This window comes from Anopheles coluzzii, chromosome X (assembly GCF_943734685.1).
Source record: "Anopheles coluzzii chromosome X, AcolN3, whole genome shotgun sequence".
In the NCBI taxonomy this organism is placed as follows: domain Eukaryota; kingdom Metazoa; phylum Arthropoda; class Insecta; order Diptera; family Culicidae; genus Anopheles; species Anopheles coluzzii.
The window spans coordinates 6,248,502-6,267,062 of record NC_064669.1 but is presented as its reverse complement, the minus strand read 5'-3'; the positions used below and the strand labels follow the sequence as shown (position 1 = coordinate 6,267,062).

Here is an 18,561-nt window from a genome sequence, read left to right as displayed (position 1 = left end):
GCTCTCTGGAGATCTGGAGTCGTTCGGAGTCGTTCAAAGTCATCCGCAATCAGAGTCGTCCGGAGTTGGAGTCGTCTGGAGTCGTCCGAAGATGTCTAGCATTGTCCAAAATCTTTCGGAGTCATCCGAAATCAGAGTCGCCCGGAGTTGGAGTCGTCTGGAGACGTTCGGTGTCGTTCGGAGTCGTCATCCGGAGTGATCCGGAATCAGAGTCGCCAGAGTCGTTCAGGGACTGTCGAAGTTGAAGTCCAAGATGAAATGCCTGACCCCAAGAACATTGCTCCGGCCGTTTCTGCCTAACTCCGGACGACTCCAGCCAACTCCAGACGACTCCGGATGACTCCAGGCGACTCCAAAATCAGGTGACTTGGATTATGGAAGACTCCGGACGACTCCGGACGACTCCGGATGGCTCTGGATGACACCGGATGACTCCGACTTCAGACGACTCCTGACGTCTTCGGACGACTCCAGGCGATTCTGACGATTAGAAACAGTTCTGGATAATGCTGGACAGACCTACCTTCTGGCGTCGGTTCCGACACCGGTTTTTGCCTACTTTACCCATCACTACTGTATAGTAATGTCTGCTGTATGTTTGCTTGCTCTTTCTTTCTCTTTTCTTCAGAAATCAACTCAACAAAAGGCGTGTGCAGGATCAAAACAAAAACACAAGCAGATATCTCGAGAGCTTGATTCCCATTGCCAGTGGCATGGTTTTGACGGTGATGCGATGGGAATGATTTAGAAGCGCTGACTCTACTGTGTGTGTGTGCGCGCATTTCTACAAGCCTTTTTGCCAGTGCGAAGATAACCGTTTCCTACCCCCCCACTCCCTCTTTCTCTCTCTGTCCGCTTTCCTGGAAAGAGCAACATGATATCGCAAGCGATCCAGTACGCGGACTACTTCGCCCGCGCCATGCGCAACGAGTCGGCCGCCCCGGGCGGCGGTGTGTACAGCACGGGGCCCGCCGGCAACGGCACCGGCAGTGGCGGGTTCGGCGCCCTGGCCGGCAGCAACGCGTCCAGTGCTGGGTCGGCAGCCGGGCCGGAACTGTTCGACATGTACGCCCGCAACTACCCGTACGTGTCGTCGACCGAGGAGCAGAACTACATCGAGCAGCTGAGCGACAGCCTGCGCAACCAGTCGCAGGCCGGCAACCGGAGCTACGGCGGGGCCGGGGGCGTCGTCGGCGCCGGCGGCTACGACTACGGCGTCGGCTTCGACCCGATCCCGCTCGCCGAGTGCAGCAACGCGTACTCGGCCGGGCCGTACTTTCAGCTCACCAGCTACTTCCTGTACATTACCATCTTCGTGACGGCGGTGATCGGCAACTCGATCGTGCTGTTCATCGTCCAGTCGAACCCGCGCATGCGCACGGTGACCAACTTCTTCATCACGAACCTGGCGGTGGGCGACCTGATGATGACGCTGTTCTGCGTGCCGTTCACCTTCATCTCGCTGTTCGTGCTGCAGTACTGGCCGTTCGGGCTGGCCATGTGCCGGCTGGTCAACTACACCCAGGCGGTGTCGGTGCTGGTGAGCGCCTACACGCTCGTCGCGATCAGTGGCGACCGGTACATTGCGATCATGTGGCCGCTGCGACCCCGCATCACCAAGACGTGAGTGGTGATTGGTTCGCGTGTACGCGTGGCACACGGCGCGCGCGCTGCTTTTGCTGTGCGGGGCGGTCTGCATTTAGGCGTGGGACCGTGTGACACCGCTGACTGGTTTTGTGGGTTAATTTATAGAGCTAATTTAATCTTTTTTTGCAGCTGCTCCAAGTGCTTGATCGGCATCGTGTGGATCATCGCACTGATTACGGCCGTCCCGATTGCCATCTTCTCGACGCTCTACTTCCCAACCGATTGGCACGTGCAGTGTAACGTGTAAGTATGCCCAGCGCCACCCACCATCCACAGGCTCATGCATATTTGGCGCCGCATATTAGCCACGGGTCAGGTCGGTTGTACAGCCAGTTGGGCTAACAAGTCCTCCGCTTATGAATAATTCTTCCGCCACGCCGAAACCCGATTTACCGCTTCTTTCTCGTAGTCTACACTCACACACACACACACACACACACACACACACACACACAGTTCATTCCAGGGTAGCACATTTGCATATGAATGAGAGCGGGGCTCATCTGCATAACATTTGGCGGTCGGATCCCGGCAAACCGTCCGTGAGCGTCGTCGGACGGCTAGTTCAACGCTCTGGATGAAACAAATTTTGCTCGAATTTTGCGCTCGCCGGACCAACCGACCATTTGGTGTCCTCTGCTGCGGTGCCTACCACCCCTAAAGTTAGCTACGGAGAGAGAGAGAGAGAGAGCGAGACAGCCGTGAGAACAAAGAAATTACCATACCCAATTAACAGCCCACAGTTTCGGGCGTGAAATTAATAAGTCTTCTCTACCCGCACGCCCAGGACTGGTTGCATGCGGTTTTTTGACAGTGGTGTGGAGGGAGGGGGAGCCGAGAGAAGGAAGGATTGTGTATTTGCAACCCCCTACTGGCCACCCGAGGGGCCAGTGACATGACTGTGAGTGTTTTAGGCTGTCATAATTGGGCCGTTATGACCTGGCGATTTTTTTGCGTGACCCCGGTGCTTGGCCTTGTAAACATTACAATTACATTAGGACTGTCCAGAATGGGTCTGCCCACCCGAAGGGGCACCTTCGTGATGTCCCGGATGTCGCATAATCTACACCTTTACGACACATATCCACACAAACACTCAAATGCAGCAAAACGAACGGTGGAGCCTCCTGTAACACCCCTTTCTTTTCTACCCCCAATGCAGGCCAATCTGTGCGGAAAAGTGGCCGTCGCCGGAGCAGGACGACTACTACACCATCGCGCTGCTGACCACCCAGTTCATCGTGCCGCTCGTCGTGCTGATCTTCACCTACACGCGCATCGCGATCGTGGTGTGGGGCAAGCGGCCGCCCGGCGAGGCGGAAAACTCGCGCGACCAGCGGATGGCCAAATCGAAGCGCAAGGTAGGTGGACACTGGTTGTGGCGGTTGTGTCTTTATGCCGCATTCCTACACCCAGCAAGCCAGCCTCGGCAAACCTTGATCGGATCGAACATCCTAAGCCGGTTTGGAAGCGGGACCAATAGGATCTATTATTCCAGTAGGACCAATAGGATACTTATTATACTATACTTACTATTAATTAATTTTTACGGCTCGCTCGCCTAGACTGGGACGCCAAGGGACATATCCGGTCGTATCGATCGAAATTCAGCACCATATTTTATGTGTTTATGGTATCTTAATTCTATTCTAGCAACAACAACAAAAAAAAAACGAGGGAAAAGTCTTCATGGCAAACATACTAATACCAAAAGATTAATGTCAATTTCCATAAAAAAGTGCTTCATTAAAAGGGCAGCGTGGGAGGTCAGGGGGGAACGGACACTGCGCAATCGATCGCTCACTATTCGAGGGTTTTGTCTGGCCATGCGAACACCGGAAGGCGGCAAGAACGTTATACTTGTCCCACATAAATTATGTAGAATGTACCGAGTGTGCTCGCCGGAGGAAAGAAAGGGAAAAGACTAACGATCCTTCGGCCGATTGAACAAAGCAACATTACCGGATAAGATTTAATGTCTGCCCGCATTACGCTCGATGTGCTCAATTAAGTTCGAAGGCTGGCTGGCCTTCGGAGGGCAGAGCTGCGGTGGGGATAAAGAATGCACCACTTGTAGAGCGCAAGGGAAATTCCAGCAGGCTGGGGAAAAAATATGCTACAGAGGTTTTCTATTTTTTTCTCTCTCTCTCGCCCAAAGTTTGAATTATCGTTTAATGCGCTTCCGACAGGGATAAACAGTGTGCTCGCCAGTGGGCGCGATGAAAGAAGTGCAAAGAAGGGGGGCCAGATTTAATGGCATTTAATGCATTTGTATCGTAAAAGCGCAACTGGAAAAGCACCGACACAGCGAATGGTGCTGGAAATCCCGCACAAAAAAAAATTGGGCAAGATCACAATAACCCCCCCCCCCCCCCCCCATCAAAAAAGCAGCAAATCATTATTGGAGGGGAAAACACTGGCACCTTTTTCTTCGCGCTCCAAGTGTGGCGACAGTGCGCACTCTATTAATTTTAATTATCCATCGCAAATCCTTTCACCACCCGGGGCCCGATGTATAGTGCGTCTTTGCGTGCCTTTGCGTTCGTTTTGAGCTTCGGCCGCGCGTGTGGACATTCCGGCGGATGCGGAAAATAATAACAACTGGCCAGGACGGATATGAAGCGAATTTATATCCACACTTGTCTGTGAATGTGTCTACGCTACCGAAGCTTTATGCTCTAGCAGCGGCCAACATGTTTGTCGGGAAAGAAACATTTCCGCCCCATTGCTATTAAGGCACTTGAGTAATGCGTGTTGCAGCTATTTGGGCGCTCTGCTGTGAAGAAAGCTCTGCTCTCCCTGCCTCGCGGCCAAACATCCGACAGCGATTGTGTGTTTGTTTATTTTGTTTGCTAGCTTTAGATTCCTTTTCTCTGCCTGACTTTGCCGGACGAGTTTGTTTGTGTGGTACGATACGTCACCGCAGGATATTAGCGCGCAGCAAAAGGACATTACTGGCAGTGTATTGCGAAACTTCTCCACATTTTCGTCCCTCGAGCAGTGCTTGCTTTTGTGAGTGTGCAGCTTCCTGCGTGAAAATGAAACGCGTAAGCTTCCCCGTTTGTGTGCTAATCCTATTGTGAAGTGCAGATGTAAGCATACCTTTCAACGAAACGGACTACTTGCTAAACGATACGCTATTGCAACTATTTGGGCGATTTTTAGTGGAATTTGAAGTACAGTAACTCCCAAGAATAATATCCTATGCGTTTTACTCTTAAACATATCTAAATAATGCTTTATTATGAGTGAGCAAACCCACATAATTATAACATGTCTTTCGAAGGTGATCAGCAGCCATTAAAGTTGTAAAATCTTTAAATCGTCCTGAAGACGCTTGTATACTTGTATACCTGTATTTTAAGGCTCATTATTGGAGCCTCAGGCATTAAGGTTAAACTGATCTAAATCAACGCATATTAAGCATTGAATGAAGAGACCTAGGAGCAGACTGTACAGGTTGTCCTTCACATACGCAATGAACGCAAAACTGTGGAATATTTCCGAGTAAGTCGAATTTCGCGTATTTCAGCCATATTGTGTTTCTTTTCTGTGTCGTTTAGCTAGAAGTAAGTGATATTTTCCCCAATATTAATTATGATAGATGTTATACCAAATGAAGAGTAGAATTTTAGTTTTTTTTTCTTCGTTAGAACGGCCTGGTTGGCCGTAGTAGAAGTTGAATTCCTTCTCAAAAATATATGCAAAGCGAAAAGTTATAAATTGGATAATTTCTTTGAGACATCAAGGTCTGGAAATGGTTTTGACCGTAAATCTTTACAGAATACGGGTGTTGAACATGTTCAGTCTTAAATAAGGGATATTCTAGTCTTGTTAGGTCACGCATTAGCACATCCAACTGAAAAGGCAAAATAATCGTATCAACATTGTTCAACCTATGATACCGTTTGCATAAAAAGTTGACTTTTTGGCAGGCTGTAGAAAAAAAAACAAACGAAGAGAGATAATTTCTTTCCATGAACATCCTTCCATTTCTCTGAACCTCCTTCAACTTCTGCCATCTTGATCAATGCCAATTGTTATCAATTCATCCTCAGTTTTCGCAACAAAATTGTTGCGAGCAGCAGCATTTGCCCATGTTCATTCAGAAAAATGCGCTGGGACGCAGACTGGGGAGTGTTGGATCGGTTCTCGGACTCGGGTTCGGTACATCGAAAATTCGCCGAAATCCGCCTTTACTGGTCGCATTGAGTTTTGGGACGGTGGACGCGATTTCTGCTTCCTGATATGTTTGTTCTCGTTTCCAAGGTACTACTTCATCGATTTTCGGGTTAAACCGAACGTAGCGATGCAGCGACCTTTCCCGCTGTCCTCAGTTTCAGCATCCTTTGGAGCTTCTTATCGCTCAGCATCGACGGCCATTTGGAGTTGAGCTTTCTTGCGATGTTCGGATTGTTGTCTATTAGTGCCGAGATGCCGTTCTTTGATCGCGCTAAACGCTTCTAAACGAAGTTGCTCTATACTTTTTGGCCCTCACGGTTATAATTTGACTGATGGAGGTCGTCTTTGTATGCTGACGCTTAGGATACTATTACTGAAAGTGGAATTAACGTTTTGTTCCTCTGGTTTGCTTACAACCGTTTGCGGTCTTGGTCTGCCTCAGGAGTGTCCGAAACCGCTCATGGTCTCGAGCCTTCGTCTGCCTATCCGTTATCCCGGTTTTAATGGCGGACGGCTCCACGCCATCCTGCCACCTCAGTTTGGGCCTACCACGCTTCCTCTATCCTTGTGGACGGCCTAAAAAGACTTTACGGGCTGGGTCGTCCGTTTCCATGCGTACAACATGGCCAGCCCACCGAGCTTGATAAGCTTCACAAGGTGCATCTCGTATAGCATCTTCGTTATAACGGCTCCTCCATTGCCCTTCCATTGATATGGAACTAAGGCTCCTTCTGAGCAACTTCCTCTCGAATGCGGCTAAGAGGGTTTCGTCAGATTTGAACAGTGTTCATGCCTTACAGGCGTATGTGAGTACCGATACTATATAGGTACTATATAGTCCCAAGGTTCTTTGGGGTGAACTGATTTCTCAGGCTGTAGAAAGACTCCAAGCTTTTGTCGTTACTGATCTTTGACTCGAGATAGGTAAATTCTGGGACGACTTCAACAAGTGCGTCCACCTATCTATACGTCACGCCTACGTTACTTTGAATTTGTTGTTGGTAGGACTGCTGATGTTGCCACCATCAGTTTGGTCTTTGATTCGTCTATCTGCAATCTGAGATTCTCTGCCGCCTGCCCGATCGTTTGGTAGGTTTCTGCTACGTAGGAGAGCCTCAGATCAATTATGCATATATCATCAGCGTATGCCAGGATCTGGAATGACTTATAGCAGATGGTTCCCGAAGTCCCCACCCTCGAGTCCCGGATGGCCCTCTATAACGCCAAGTTGATTAGGAGACCCAAGGCCAGCCCCCCCCCCCCCCCCCTAGCGCAGACCTTTGGTGGTAATAGAAGGACCTGAGAGTTTTTCATCCATCTTCACCTGCCAACTGACGTTGGTCATAATCATTCTAATCAGCCTTACCAGTATGGCCAGGATTCCAAAAGAGCTCATAGCGTCGTACAGTTTTACCCTCACTATGCCTTATCCTTTACGGCTTTGAAGTCAGTGAAGAGATGGTATGTGTCGTGTCTGCATTCAGTCGTCTTCTCGAAGATCTGCCGCATGGTGAAGATCTAATGAATGGTTGATTTTCCGTTTCGGAATCCTCTTTGATAGTTTCCAACTATCTTTGCGACATGAGGCATAAAACTGTAGTTCTTGCAGCCCAACCTGTCTCCCTTCTTGTATATGGGGTAGATGATGCCGTGATTCCAAGGCATCACAAGGCATCGATTCGCTATTCCACACCTCAGTAATAATTTGATGAATCTCGTTTTCTAGCCGTGCACCTCCATTCTTGACCAGTTCAGCTGCGATTCCGTCGGGTCCGGTTTCGTACCTCTGGGTGAAGATAAACAACCCCATTTGTAGATGAACAATCTACATATTGTGCGCGCTATTGCAATGATATTGCAGATAATTAGACGGTTTTTTCGGATGTATATTAGCGCCTCGCTCACTAAGCACGGTACCCTGGCCCAACCGATCTATTGTTTTTGCACATCATACAGTAGCACCGCATGACAAATTTGGGATCAAAATCTGAGATGAAGTATGAGCTTTCGGCTAGATGGAAGGTGTGCAGCACAGAATAGCAGGAAGCAATGGAGACGAGCTCATAAGCAGTGCTTCGGCCCGTTTCGTGCTACTGTGCCACACAAAACAGGAAAGGCCCACTACCTTCGTCGCCGCAAAAGCGCAACATAAACCACTTTTTGGCAGCGTGGGGTGGAAGGTTTCCATTACGCTGCCACAAAAGTGCTTCGGATGCTGGGATGAAAAAAAAAGAAAACACCCTCAACCCTCGGGCAGGTCAAACACACAGACACATTCAGTAGCATACGAGGGATCACGAGGCGTGGTAAAAACCTCGGCTTAAACCCATTAATCACACTCACACCCGGGAGTCCGTCTTTTTTTTTTTTGTTTGTCTGTTGTCGAGCTGTTGTTGTTCGCCCCAAAAGCGAACCAAATTCCACTAAGCCGCTTACCGCTGCTTGATCTTCTGTTTGAGCCGCCACCTTCTGATTTCACCTGTTTCGCAGTGTAATATACCTGGGCCCTCGCCCCCCCCCCCCCCCTCCCCTCACAGGCTTGCTAATGTGTCACATACCGTGTGTTTGTGGCGTAAGTACGGAGATGAAATCCTTTGGCACGTCCTTTGCCGGCACATCCGTGCGCTTGTCTGTATGATGGAGTGGAGTGCATACGTACGCTCATTTTTCTTTACTCCCGCGGGGGGGGGGGGGGGGTTGGGCAGGGAGTATGGGTTCATTTTTCTTCCCTGCGACCTGCGGGCTGCGAAATCATTAATGGAGGTTCGTGTCTGACACGCCGCAAGCTGACTTTGCAAGAGCGGCTCCTTCCCGGAAGGCCCCTCAGCCACACACAGACACACACACACGTGTACTTGGGACGCTTTCCAATTTCATCGATGCAAGTCTGGCACGGTCTGCTTCCAAACCAGGGCAGGAAAATTGCTTCCGAAACATTCCAAAAGCTTTTCCGCTTAGCAGCAGCAGCAAAACAAAAAAGGAAGCGGAAATGTAATGTCACGCAGCAGCAGCTTGCCAGGGCCGTTTTGTTTGCGCCCTCGCTGGTCAAAAGTTTGTTTGTCCTTTGCCACCTTCTGCTCTCCTCCCTCTGTGTTTCACATTGTTCGGACGCCAAGAGTGCATCCCATTTCGGGCGCGCTGATGACGAACTTTCGCTCACGCTTCACCGGGCAAATAAACAAGAAGCATCACCCAACCGCACACCATCTCACACCTTCACTCCCTTTTGCCTCCCGGCCCTCCCTGCGCGCTCGCATCAATAAGGAGTGAGGAAAATTTTAAATTAATTTTCAATAAATTCGTAAAAACAAATTTCCCGCGAAGCTGGAAAAGTTTCTTTCGCGCGATTTCGTGCAAATTCGGCCGTTGATTCCCGTTGATGTGGATGTAAAATGGGAGGAGAAAGAAAGGAGAAACAAAATCATTTATTAGTGTACTGTTATTGTGTACGCGTCTTATTTCGTTTTTTTTTGTTTTTTTTTGGCTTTCTATTTGGCCCACAACGGTCAACCAGAACGAAAGTACTTCCACCGTATTCCGAGCACGAACGCGGCCACCAAATGTGAAACCCACCCTCCAAGCATCTCCTCAGTGTCTGTGGCGTGACAGAAGCTTTTCATTTCCCGTTGCCGACAGGGAAGCACGTGTGCCACATGTGCAAGGGGGGGGGGGGGGGGGAGGGCAAACATGGGAAGAAAGAGGAAGAGACCAAAAAAAGAAAAGCCAATCACCAGCGCCGAGTAGCTTATTAGAAAGGGGGTTTATTAATGTCTCGTTATTTTGCCACTTGCCAAGCCTCTGAGCCAGCGTTTGGGACAAGGACGAGTGAGTGTTGTACGTCCCTTTTTTTTTTTTGCTTTGTTCAACCTTCCCGTTTTGCGAAACACCCAAAAACCAAACAACGGCAACAGGAATTGTTTATTAAATTTCTATGTTAATGACTTTTGTTCGCCTTGTTCCTGGCAGTGGAATGCAAGGGGGGGGGGGGGGGGGGGCAAAATGGTAACTTCTCGCTGCCAAATCAAGAGAGAGAGAGAGAGATGGAGAGAGATGGGTGGGACACGATGGGACAAAAATTGATAGCGATACATCGATGCGAGCTTCCTTTCCTGCGAACGTAACGGATTTCGATGAAATTTTTGCCTTTTTAGCTCCCACTCCACGCACTCTCTCTCTCTCTTCCTCTGTCCATACGGTGGTTGACAGTGCGGGACGGCACCAGGGTTTCAATTCGTTGGCATTTTCTCCCTGCGGCTGCGGAGAGAAGGTTTAATGCACGAAAATTCCGATATCACGTTACGCGAGCGTCTCGGAGCGTATAAGTGATGGGGGAGAGGGTTTTTTCTTCTTCTGGCGAGCAGAGAAGAATGAAGCAACACCCCATCCCTCCCTGGGCACGGGATGGAAGGGACAAAATTGAAGAATATGGTTCGGCCACGGCACGGTTGGCGCGCGCGAAGGATAATCCGAGCGAAAGAAAGCAAAAAAAAAAAAACGAGGAGCGGAAGCGGATGTGGCAAGCGTGTTTGGCGATAGCGCCGCAAGCGTAAGCAAGCATACATACAAAGGTTGTGAGGGGGAGAAGACACGCTTTTTTTTTTGTTTTTTGGCTGTACTTTCTCGTCCGCCAATGGCATCACAAACCGTCGAACCGGGCGAAAGACTCGCTCGATCGAAAGCTCGCATTGTTAGCCGGCGGGAAGAATTTTGTACCAAAAAAAACGCACACACACACACACACACACGTGAGCAAAATGGTGACCAAACGGGGCGGAAAACTGATGCCGCCGAACGTGCGCGCCCCACGCCCCACGCTCGTACGTATTTTGCGTTGATGGGCCCGGCGTGTGTGTTCGTCGCTTAACGGCCCGATTTTCATTGCACTCAGAATCGACCAATTTTCCAATGCTTTTGTCCAATGCCACAGCCACCGGGTGGTACCGGGTTTATTTCTTCTCGCTTTTCTTCAACCTTTTGCTGCTGCTCGGAGGGTGTTTTTTTTTTTGTTGAACGAACGGACTAAGTGATCTCTCGGGCTGTGATCCCGTTCGTGCTCGGCAAGCAAGGAATGCGAGCAGCGCAAGCAGCGGAGTGTTAAATCTCAGCTGATGAAAGCTACCCGTCGTCCCGCCGCACCCGCTCCTGCTCCTGCCCCTCGCCTCGTACCCCTAATCGAATGCCCGGTGATTACGGCTTTATTTGACTTTTTATTCTTATTTGCCAGCTGGGTGTGGGAGGGATTTGAGAGTGTCCGCGTGTCCGCCCGCTTGTGCTTACTCCGCAAATGCGAGCATCCAGCTGTTGAAACTAAGATGTAGCGACTTTTGTGACTTTTTTTTCTTTTTCTTCTTCTTCTTTGTCTTGGCTGCCGCCCGAAAGCCCTCCGGGCAGAGTGACACGGAAAAGCGGTCCGGAATGGAAAGGTTATTGGGAAAAATTAACGCTCAAGCAAAAATGTTCGAGAAGGGAAAAGGAAAAAAAAGAGATCAGACACACACACACACACACACACACACACACACACACACACACACACACACTGACAACTAAAGAAAATGCAAAAACCTTTCTTTCCCATCAACGAGGAAATCCTTTCCAATTTCGAGGCTCACGGGCATGCCGCTACCGGGCAAGGAAATGGGAAATCTAGCTGCGTAGAATGAATGTTCGAAGCAGTCGTCTGGATTGTGGCAACGACGGTTTTGTGCTTCTCGCACTTTTCCGATGATTGTTTTTTTTGTTGTTCTTGCTCCCTCCCTCTCTTTTAAATCACATTTTCTGTAATTTGCCCTTTTGCCTGGCCGTGGCTTTGCAGTGCTTGCGAAAACCCCTTTCCGCGTGGCAGGAAAATACTTACCTGGCTAAGATTTGGCAGCGCTCGAAGGTCGAGGAAATTCACACAGTGCCAGCACAGCTCTGCCACGAAACAAAGAACTATGACTTTACATGGAAAAAACGCATTTGTACTTAAAGTCGTTTAGTATTGCGCCTAAATATATGCAGGCAAATTGGCTTCATTCTTATTGGAAATCGACTAAACTTACTAATCGGTTAATTATTATTCATTCCATAGAATAGTGTTGTGAGACAAAAACTGATTCGTTTAGGTGCAATATTGGGCAGTAAAAGTCTTGAAGACTCTTTTACAGCATTTTAAAACATGCCTTTTATGCTGCAAACATAACTATAACCAATGTTAAGGACAAAATTACATACACAGAACATTTTATTGTGCCTAATCTAAAGTTACATGTGAGATAGAAAAAATGAGATGGGAAAAATGTAACAAATTCTCCAACAACGCTCCTGATAAACGCCGGATGGTATGCAATTGTTGATCATCTCCTAATTATTAAAAAAAGCGTTTTGCATGCTTTTAGGCGCTTAGTCTTAGCTTATAGTAGTGTAACAGGAGATAAATGAGGAGCTTAATCCCAATTTTCATCTTTAATCTACCTATCAACTTTAATCTTAACTAAAACCGATTTAATGAGCTATTTACATATGCAGAGGATTTTCTGATGCCAAAAATAGGAAAAAAGTAACAAATGTCCCCACAATAGTCCCGCTAAGCGCCTGAGAGTATGCAATTTTGGATCATTTACCGAATAGTTTTATCGAAAATGCATTGCATGCTTATAGGCGCTCAATCTTAGCTTAGCATAGTCTTTAGGGACAATTTAGGGCAATGCAAAAGCTATAACTAATTTAATGAGCTATTTACACACTCAGAGCTTTTACTAATGTCAAATTGAAAGCTACATGCAAGAAAAATAAGAAAAAGTAACAAATGCCTCACAATGTTCCTGACACAATATCCAGACGGTATGCAATTATTGTTCATTTACTGATAAATTTTATCAAAAAAGAAATAATTGCATTGCATGCTTTTAGGCGCTTAATCTTAGCTTAGTATAGTGCTGAAGGACAAATTTGGGTTTCTTTTAGGAGCAATACAAGAGTATATGCTTCGTCATAACATTTTAAGAACATTTTAAAACATCTTTTCATGCTTTATTTAGCTTTATCCTAACTATACATGATTTATTGAGCTAATTATACACGCAGAGAGTTTTCTGGTGCCAAATATCCAGCAATATATAGGAAAATTGGAGAAAAAAAAATACAAATTACCCCACGATGATCTCGCCAAGCGCCTGAAGGTATGCAATTTTGGATCATTTAATGATTATTTTAACAAAATCAAAACATCACATTGCATGCTTTTAGGCGATGAATATTTATTTTATAGCCAACTGAGCTGAGGATATAACAGCCTTAAAATTATGTAAAAAAAATCCACACACCCGTCGGAAGATGCAAACCCCCGTACGCTTTATCGGCGCACCACCAATTCTCATCCGATTTAATGAACATCCGCTTGCGCGTAATGGGAGTTGTGCAGTGCTTCCTTAATCGGTTCCTTTGTACATCCTTTTTAATGTTCATTATTCAGTTAGCTCCTTCTAAAAAAAAAAACAGAATCCCAAACGTTCGATACCCCTGGCAGCGAGGACAGAACAATCCTTCCTTTTAATAATCTCACCGTCGGCTTGCTTTTGCATGCCCATTAGCAAACCCTCCCCCCCCCCCCCCCCCGTTGGACATGCAAAGGGTGCTACAAACAAAACAAATAAAAAAACAAAAAATATTTCCAATTTGCTCGACACGATTTCGAGCTTTTGGTTTGTTTTTTTTTGTGTGCTTTTCTTGTCTCCAACCCCGTCCTGTTGTTATTTTGGGTCCAATTATCCCGGTCCGAGATTGGGTTGTCAGGCAAAAGGCTCTCGGGTGGCACAGCCACGGCGGGAGCAAAAAGAAAACGGAGGGGAAGCAGGGAGGCCAAACAAACCCACCGGGGCCGGGTTGGTGTAATGGTGAGGGCGGAGGTTTCTGGTGTGCGCACCGAACAGGAAAGTTATTGGAAGTAATTACTTTTTAACCAAATTGTTCGGGTTTCTGCTCCGTCTGCTCCTGCTCTCGGGCTCTCTGTCTCTCTCTCTCTGAATCGATTTTGAGTTAGAGGGGGAAAAAACAGTCTGCCAAAGTGATGGATGGTCTTACCGGGCGCGGGTGTGCGATCCCTTATGCTACCTTACGGATCGACGAAACGAGAAAACAGACAAAAAAAAAAAGCGAGTGACGACAAAAGGGGTGAACATGAAGAAGAAAAAAAAATAGGAGCAAATTCAAAAACGGCTGCAAGTGACGAACGCTTCAGTTGCGATGTCGAGTGACGCGATAAGCGTTCGCGCCGCCTGGCACAAATGGACGATAAACGCTATCATTGTGATGAAGCACTGGGAAAAGCATTAGAAAGGAAGAGAATGACGAAGCGAGGAGAGGAGGGAGAGCCTGAGAGAGAGAGAGAGAGAGAAAGGGCAAGGTAATTGTTTCCCTTGACGATGGACATTCATTTTCATCGATCGGTTACATAAATCCCGCATTAGTACCGACCGATTGAAGAGCGCGCGCGCGCGCGCGCCCACAGTCTTGGCCGAGATGAGCATGTCGGGCTTGCTACAAACAGGAAAACATCTTTCACTTCACGGATAGGTTGCCGGCAGCCCTCGTGTCCCGCCCACTGTCCACTTTCTGCCACCACGGCGCGGCGTTTATCGTCGTCGTCGTCGTCGTCGTGCACGGTGAAGCCGGCAGTGAATGTACCATCTTCTAGCGTGGGCCTTACCGAGCAGCATCCAGCAGCACGGGTTTGAGCACCCCTTGGGATGTGGTAGAAGGGAGGGGGGCGATTTGAAAAAGATCATTTGTGCAAATAATCAACCACTTACGATTGGTCACGCTACAATGTGGCTTCTTGCCCGAGGTTGGCTTTTTCGCACGCAAAACGCGGCCTGTGCGGATGGATCAAGGGGAAGGAGCAAGGGGGGCGCTGATTCTTGATGAATCGATTGAAGGCGCATTTGCATTTTGCTGCGCTGCCGTGTGTAACAGCGCCTAAACTTAGGCAACCGTGGGATCATAATCGCTGCGTCCAACGAGATACTCGCTTCCCCACCGATGCGGCAATTAAAACTCACTTAGCAAGATCCTCCCCAGCCCGGTGGCTGCGAGAGCGAGATAGAAAGCACCTTTGTTTTTGTTGTTGTTGTTTTGACACATCTCACCAGCCGAAGATGCGGTGTGCCGGTGTGCCATCTATGGCCAGCAGATCGTGATATACCATTACCGGGGGCCATCGTCGCGCGTCACGAACTGGTTCCTCTGCCCGTTGGACACTGAGCCACGGTCGGGGTAGCGCTCATAGCCGATAGAGGCTACCCCAAACGGGTGCACTACTGGATCGGTGTGTGCGAGCGCGCCCATGGCATTACGTAAGCTTCTTCTCCTGGAGCGAAAGTACACCATTTTGATTGGTTTTACCCTCCCCCAACGGGTGAGAGCCTTACACTTGAGGCGGGACGGCGGTCCGTAAAGCTGAAATCTAGTTGGTGCCATTACGAAACATACCATGCCATCCCGAAGATAACGCTTTTGTGGTCGGTGTGAGGTGCCTGGAGTACATTTTGTACTTGAGTACTTTTGCAGCTCGTACCAACTCGTCGGCCAGAAAGTGGCTGGCACCAAATGTAATGACGCCCTGGAACAGCAGCTGTAGGTGCTTGCTTCTAAAGAAGTGCACAGCCGAGGCTATTTTAGAACTAGCGACGACTCGGGACCGAAACAACTGTGCAGCGTGTGTTCGAGCGCTAATTGATTCGGAGCTTAACGCACCCCGATCAGCGACCAATTTGGCACGAAATTTGTGTGACAGAGCAATTGCCCGCTATCGCAGCCCGTTTTACATCGTTATTTCAGCACCGGCATTCTCGAAACGGGTCCCAAAAGAAGTTATGCTAATGATATTGGGTGCACCAATAAGTTTGTAGCGTTTTGATGTTTGTGCAGCCAGGCAATACGGGGAGTCTCCGAGATGCGCGGTATTCTAAATTTGACTGTTCTTTGGTACTGATTTGACACACCAATTCCTTCTGGGCTTTACAGATCTTTCAACAAGGAAGAGCATTGCAATCTTCTGTCAGAATTATAGCAAATAGTAAATCGCGTGGGTAGAACCTATCACTGCAAGCAAAATAACACGAAAGTGGGTGATATTTTAAAAGGGGGTGTCCAAATTAAAAGCATATCTTGGGAACAGCCAGTCCTATTACTTTGAAGTTTGATTGTTTAGGCCTACAACTTTCATTCTGCTTCATTATTCTGCTTCATTATTGACAATATGCGGAAAACGTCTGCTCATTGGCATCGAATTGTAGTGGAAATAGTCAGGCTCTAGCAGAAGTTACTTGCTGGGAAGGGTTTGACGCGCTCAAAAAGGTTCATTTTGATTAAGCAGGTGACGAACATTTAGGAGGCAGAGCGGAATCTTTGTGGATGAACAACTAATGACATCCTAGAAGAATCTACCAGCCCAAACACATCAAGAGGACTCACTCGGAGCACCTCGGCAAGTTCTTTCCCAGCGATCAACAAACATTGGAAATCATCCGCATGGTGTGGGAGTTCCTCATGAGCTGAAGCCCACAGACGACGAACGCCGTTTGTTCACTTGTGAGCATCTGCTCCTAAGGCACCTGATCCTCCTAAAGAGCACCAAATTGGGAAGTTCAATTCCGCTTCCGCTGTATACTACATTGGGGGTTTACTGTCCAGTTCGGTTGACGGAGCTTGATCTGGTTGACTGCTCCAATTTCTCGAATGAAGCTAGAACATAGCTGGATGGAGCATGTTTTCAACCCTAAAAAAAAGGATCTAAATATCCTCAGAAAGAGCACCCAAACGCATCGAACTTATTGACACTCCTGGCATGAATCGCAAAATTAGAGCGACGAGCCGGACCAAAACAAAGCACACGGTTTCGGCTGCCCCCGCCGCTGCAATAAGCCGACGTGCGGCGAACGGCGGCTTGAAGATGTCGGGCGTCTTCATAAATCATTGAAATTTTAATAAGATGGCTTATGTATATATATAGATAGATGGATAGATCTCGCCTCACTGGGGACAACCGATACGGTGCCGCTTTACGTCAATCCCGTACGGTGGGACCACGGGCCCCATCCATCATCCATCCCATCCGCCCGTCAATCGGTTTCGGTGTCCTGGCGGCGCAGCGAACGGGTTTTGCACCCGGGGGGAGTTTGGCCGGTTACTGCAAGATGGCCGTAACTGGCGGCTCACCCAACCGTGCAGCAGCAAACGTAACGAACATAATCAAATCAGAAATTAATGATCCCCAGAGTGAAGCGGCTCTCGGGTGAAGAAGGCACAACACACACACCGTGAAAGGTAAGGCTTTAGTTTGAAGGACGCAAGGTGTTTGATTCCCAACGCCAAGAAGACGGGCGTTTGTCGCGCTTCATTTATCCTCCCCGGGTGCGGTGCCGAAACGGACACCGAGGGCCCCCCCCTTCTCTTTCGCCCCCCCCCCCCCTCCCCCCGGGATTAACTCTCCGCCAAAAAGCTGGGGCATCTTTTGGGCGCTCCGGATTATAAATGCGTATGCGGGCGGGGCACAACGAAGGGGCTGGCGGGTTAAAAGGAAAGAAAAATTGACTACACCTAAAGCCTACCAGCGTCCCATCCTGCTGGAAAAGGGTGGCCTTTGTCGTCGGTTCACTTTTTCAAACCGAGCGAGTGAGCAGATGCCGGTAAGATATGATTAATGAAGCCGTTTGGTATGGTGTGTGTATGGCTGTCAAAATTTGGAGCACTCGCACAGGTACGGATGGCGCGACCTGTGGCCCGCACGTGCCGCCAGTGCGACCGCAATCGTTGCTGCGTTGCCTCGCTACAGCACAGGGTCTCTCTTCATCAATCAAACCGGGCCGTATCGGGGTGTGCAGTGCCTGGCGACGAACCCTTCCGCAATGTGCGGTGGGGCCACATTCCTGCCGGTGGCATTGATTGGTGACGTTAATTAAGCGTAACTATCGGTAAACCCCCGATACGTTACGCTGCCATCGGCAGTCGCAATCCGCCCTCCCAACGTAGAACACAGCCCCAGAAGTTGCCCCGTTTTGAGCCGCAAGAAACCGCACGTTGAGGTTGCTGAGGTCAACGAGGGCTGGTGCGATTGAAAGCTTCGGTCACGGCGGTTTCGTCACCCGTGCCTGAGACGCTGAAAACAATTTAGCAGCTATCCCGATTTGCGGTTTTTTGTGCAAAGTTCTACTGCCTCTGTCGGGGGCAGTATCGGGCAAATCACTTGCCGCAATGGCCGTGCCGATAGTGTGGACGTGCCGTGCACTGGCAGCAGCTAATCGAGCAAGGGAAGGAGAGTGGAAAGGTAGTGAAAAAGAACTGCACAGCAGAGACAGCACGACCACTAGATCGTCAGAGATGCGCACTGAGCAGGCAAGCAGCAAGCGCCGTGTTAACCCTCAACCTCAACATTCCAGCCATCATTGCCGGCGGTAGCCGGGGGCACACTGGTCCCCCGGGGATCAGTAACGACAAATGCGCTTTAAAGGATTGTGAATCCCCTCATAACGAGTACTCCCTTATACCGAGGTTTTCGCATAGAAAAGCAAAAATCCTCTTATCGAGTAAAATCCCGCATAACGAGCAAAATTGTTGGTTTTTCTTGTAAACATTACGATGGCGATGTGTTATTAAGGTCACAAGTGTTAACATTGAGCATTTCTTTAATGCTGAGTTTTGCTCAGGCAGATGAGAGGTCCGATACCAAGAATCGTTTTATATAAAACTGTT

General features: G+C 48.6%; 1 protein-coding gene across 4 annotated transcripts in view; it reads left to right on the top strand.

Annotated features, from left to right (window-relative positions):
- LOC120961448 (RYamide receptor) overlaps positions 1 to 18,561 on the top strand; it is a 114,158-nt gene that overhangs the window by 27,123 nt on the left and 68,474 nt on the right. For all 4 annotated transcript variants that reach the window (XM_049609095.1, XM_049609073.1, XM_040385369.2 and 1 more), the window contains exons 3-5: positions 629 to 1,623; positions 1,777 to 1,890; positions 2,810 to 3,008. In XM_049609095.1, the coding sequence (XP_049465052.1) occupies positions 875 to 1,623; positions 1,777 to 1,890; positions 2,810 to 3,008 (1,062 nt within the window). In that variant the 5' untranslated portion in view covers positions 629 to 874. The remainder of the gene's footprint in view (positions 1 to 628; positions 1,624 to 1,776; positions 1,891 to 2,809; positions 3,009 to 18,561) is intronic.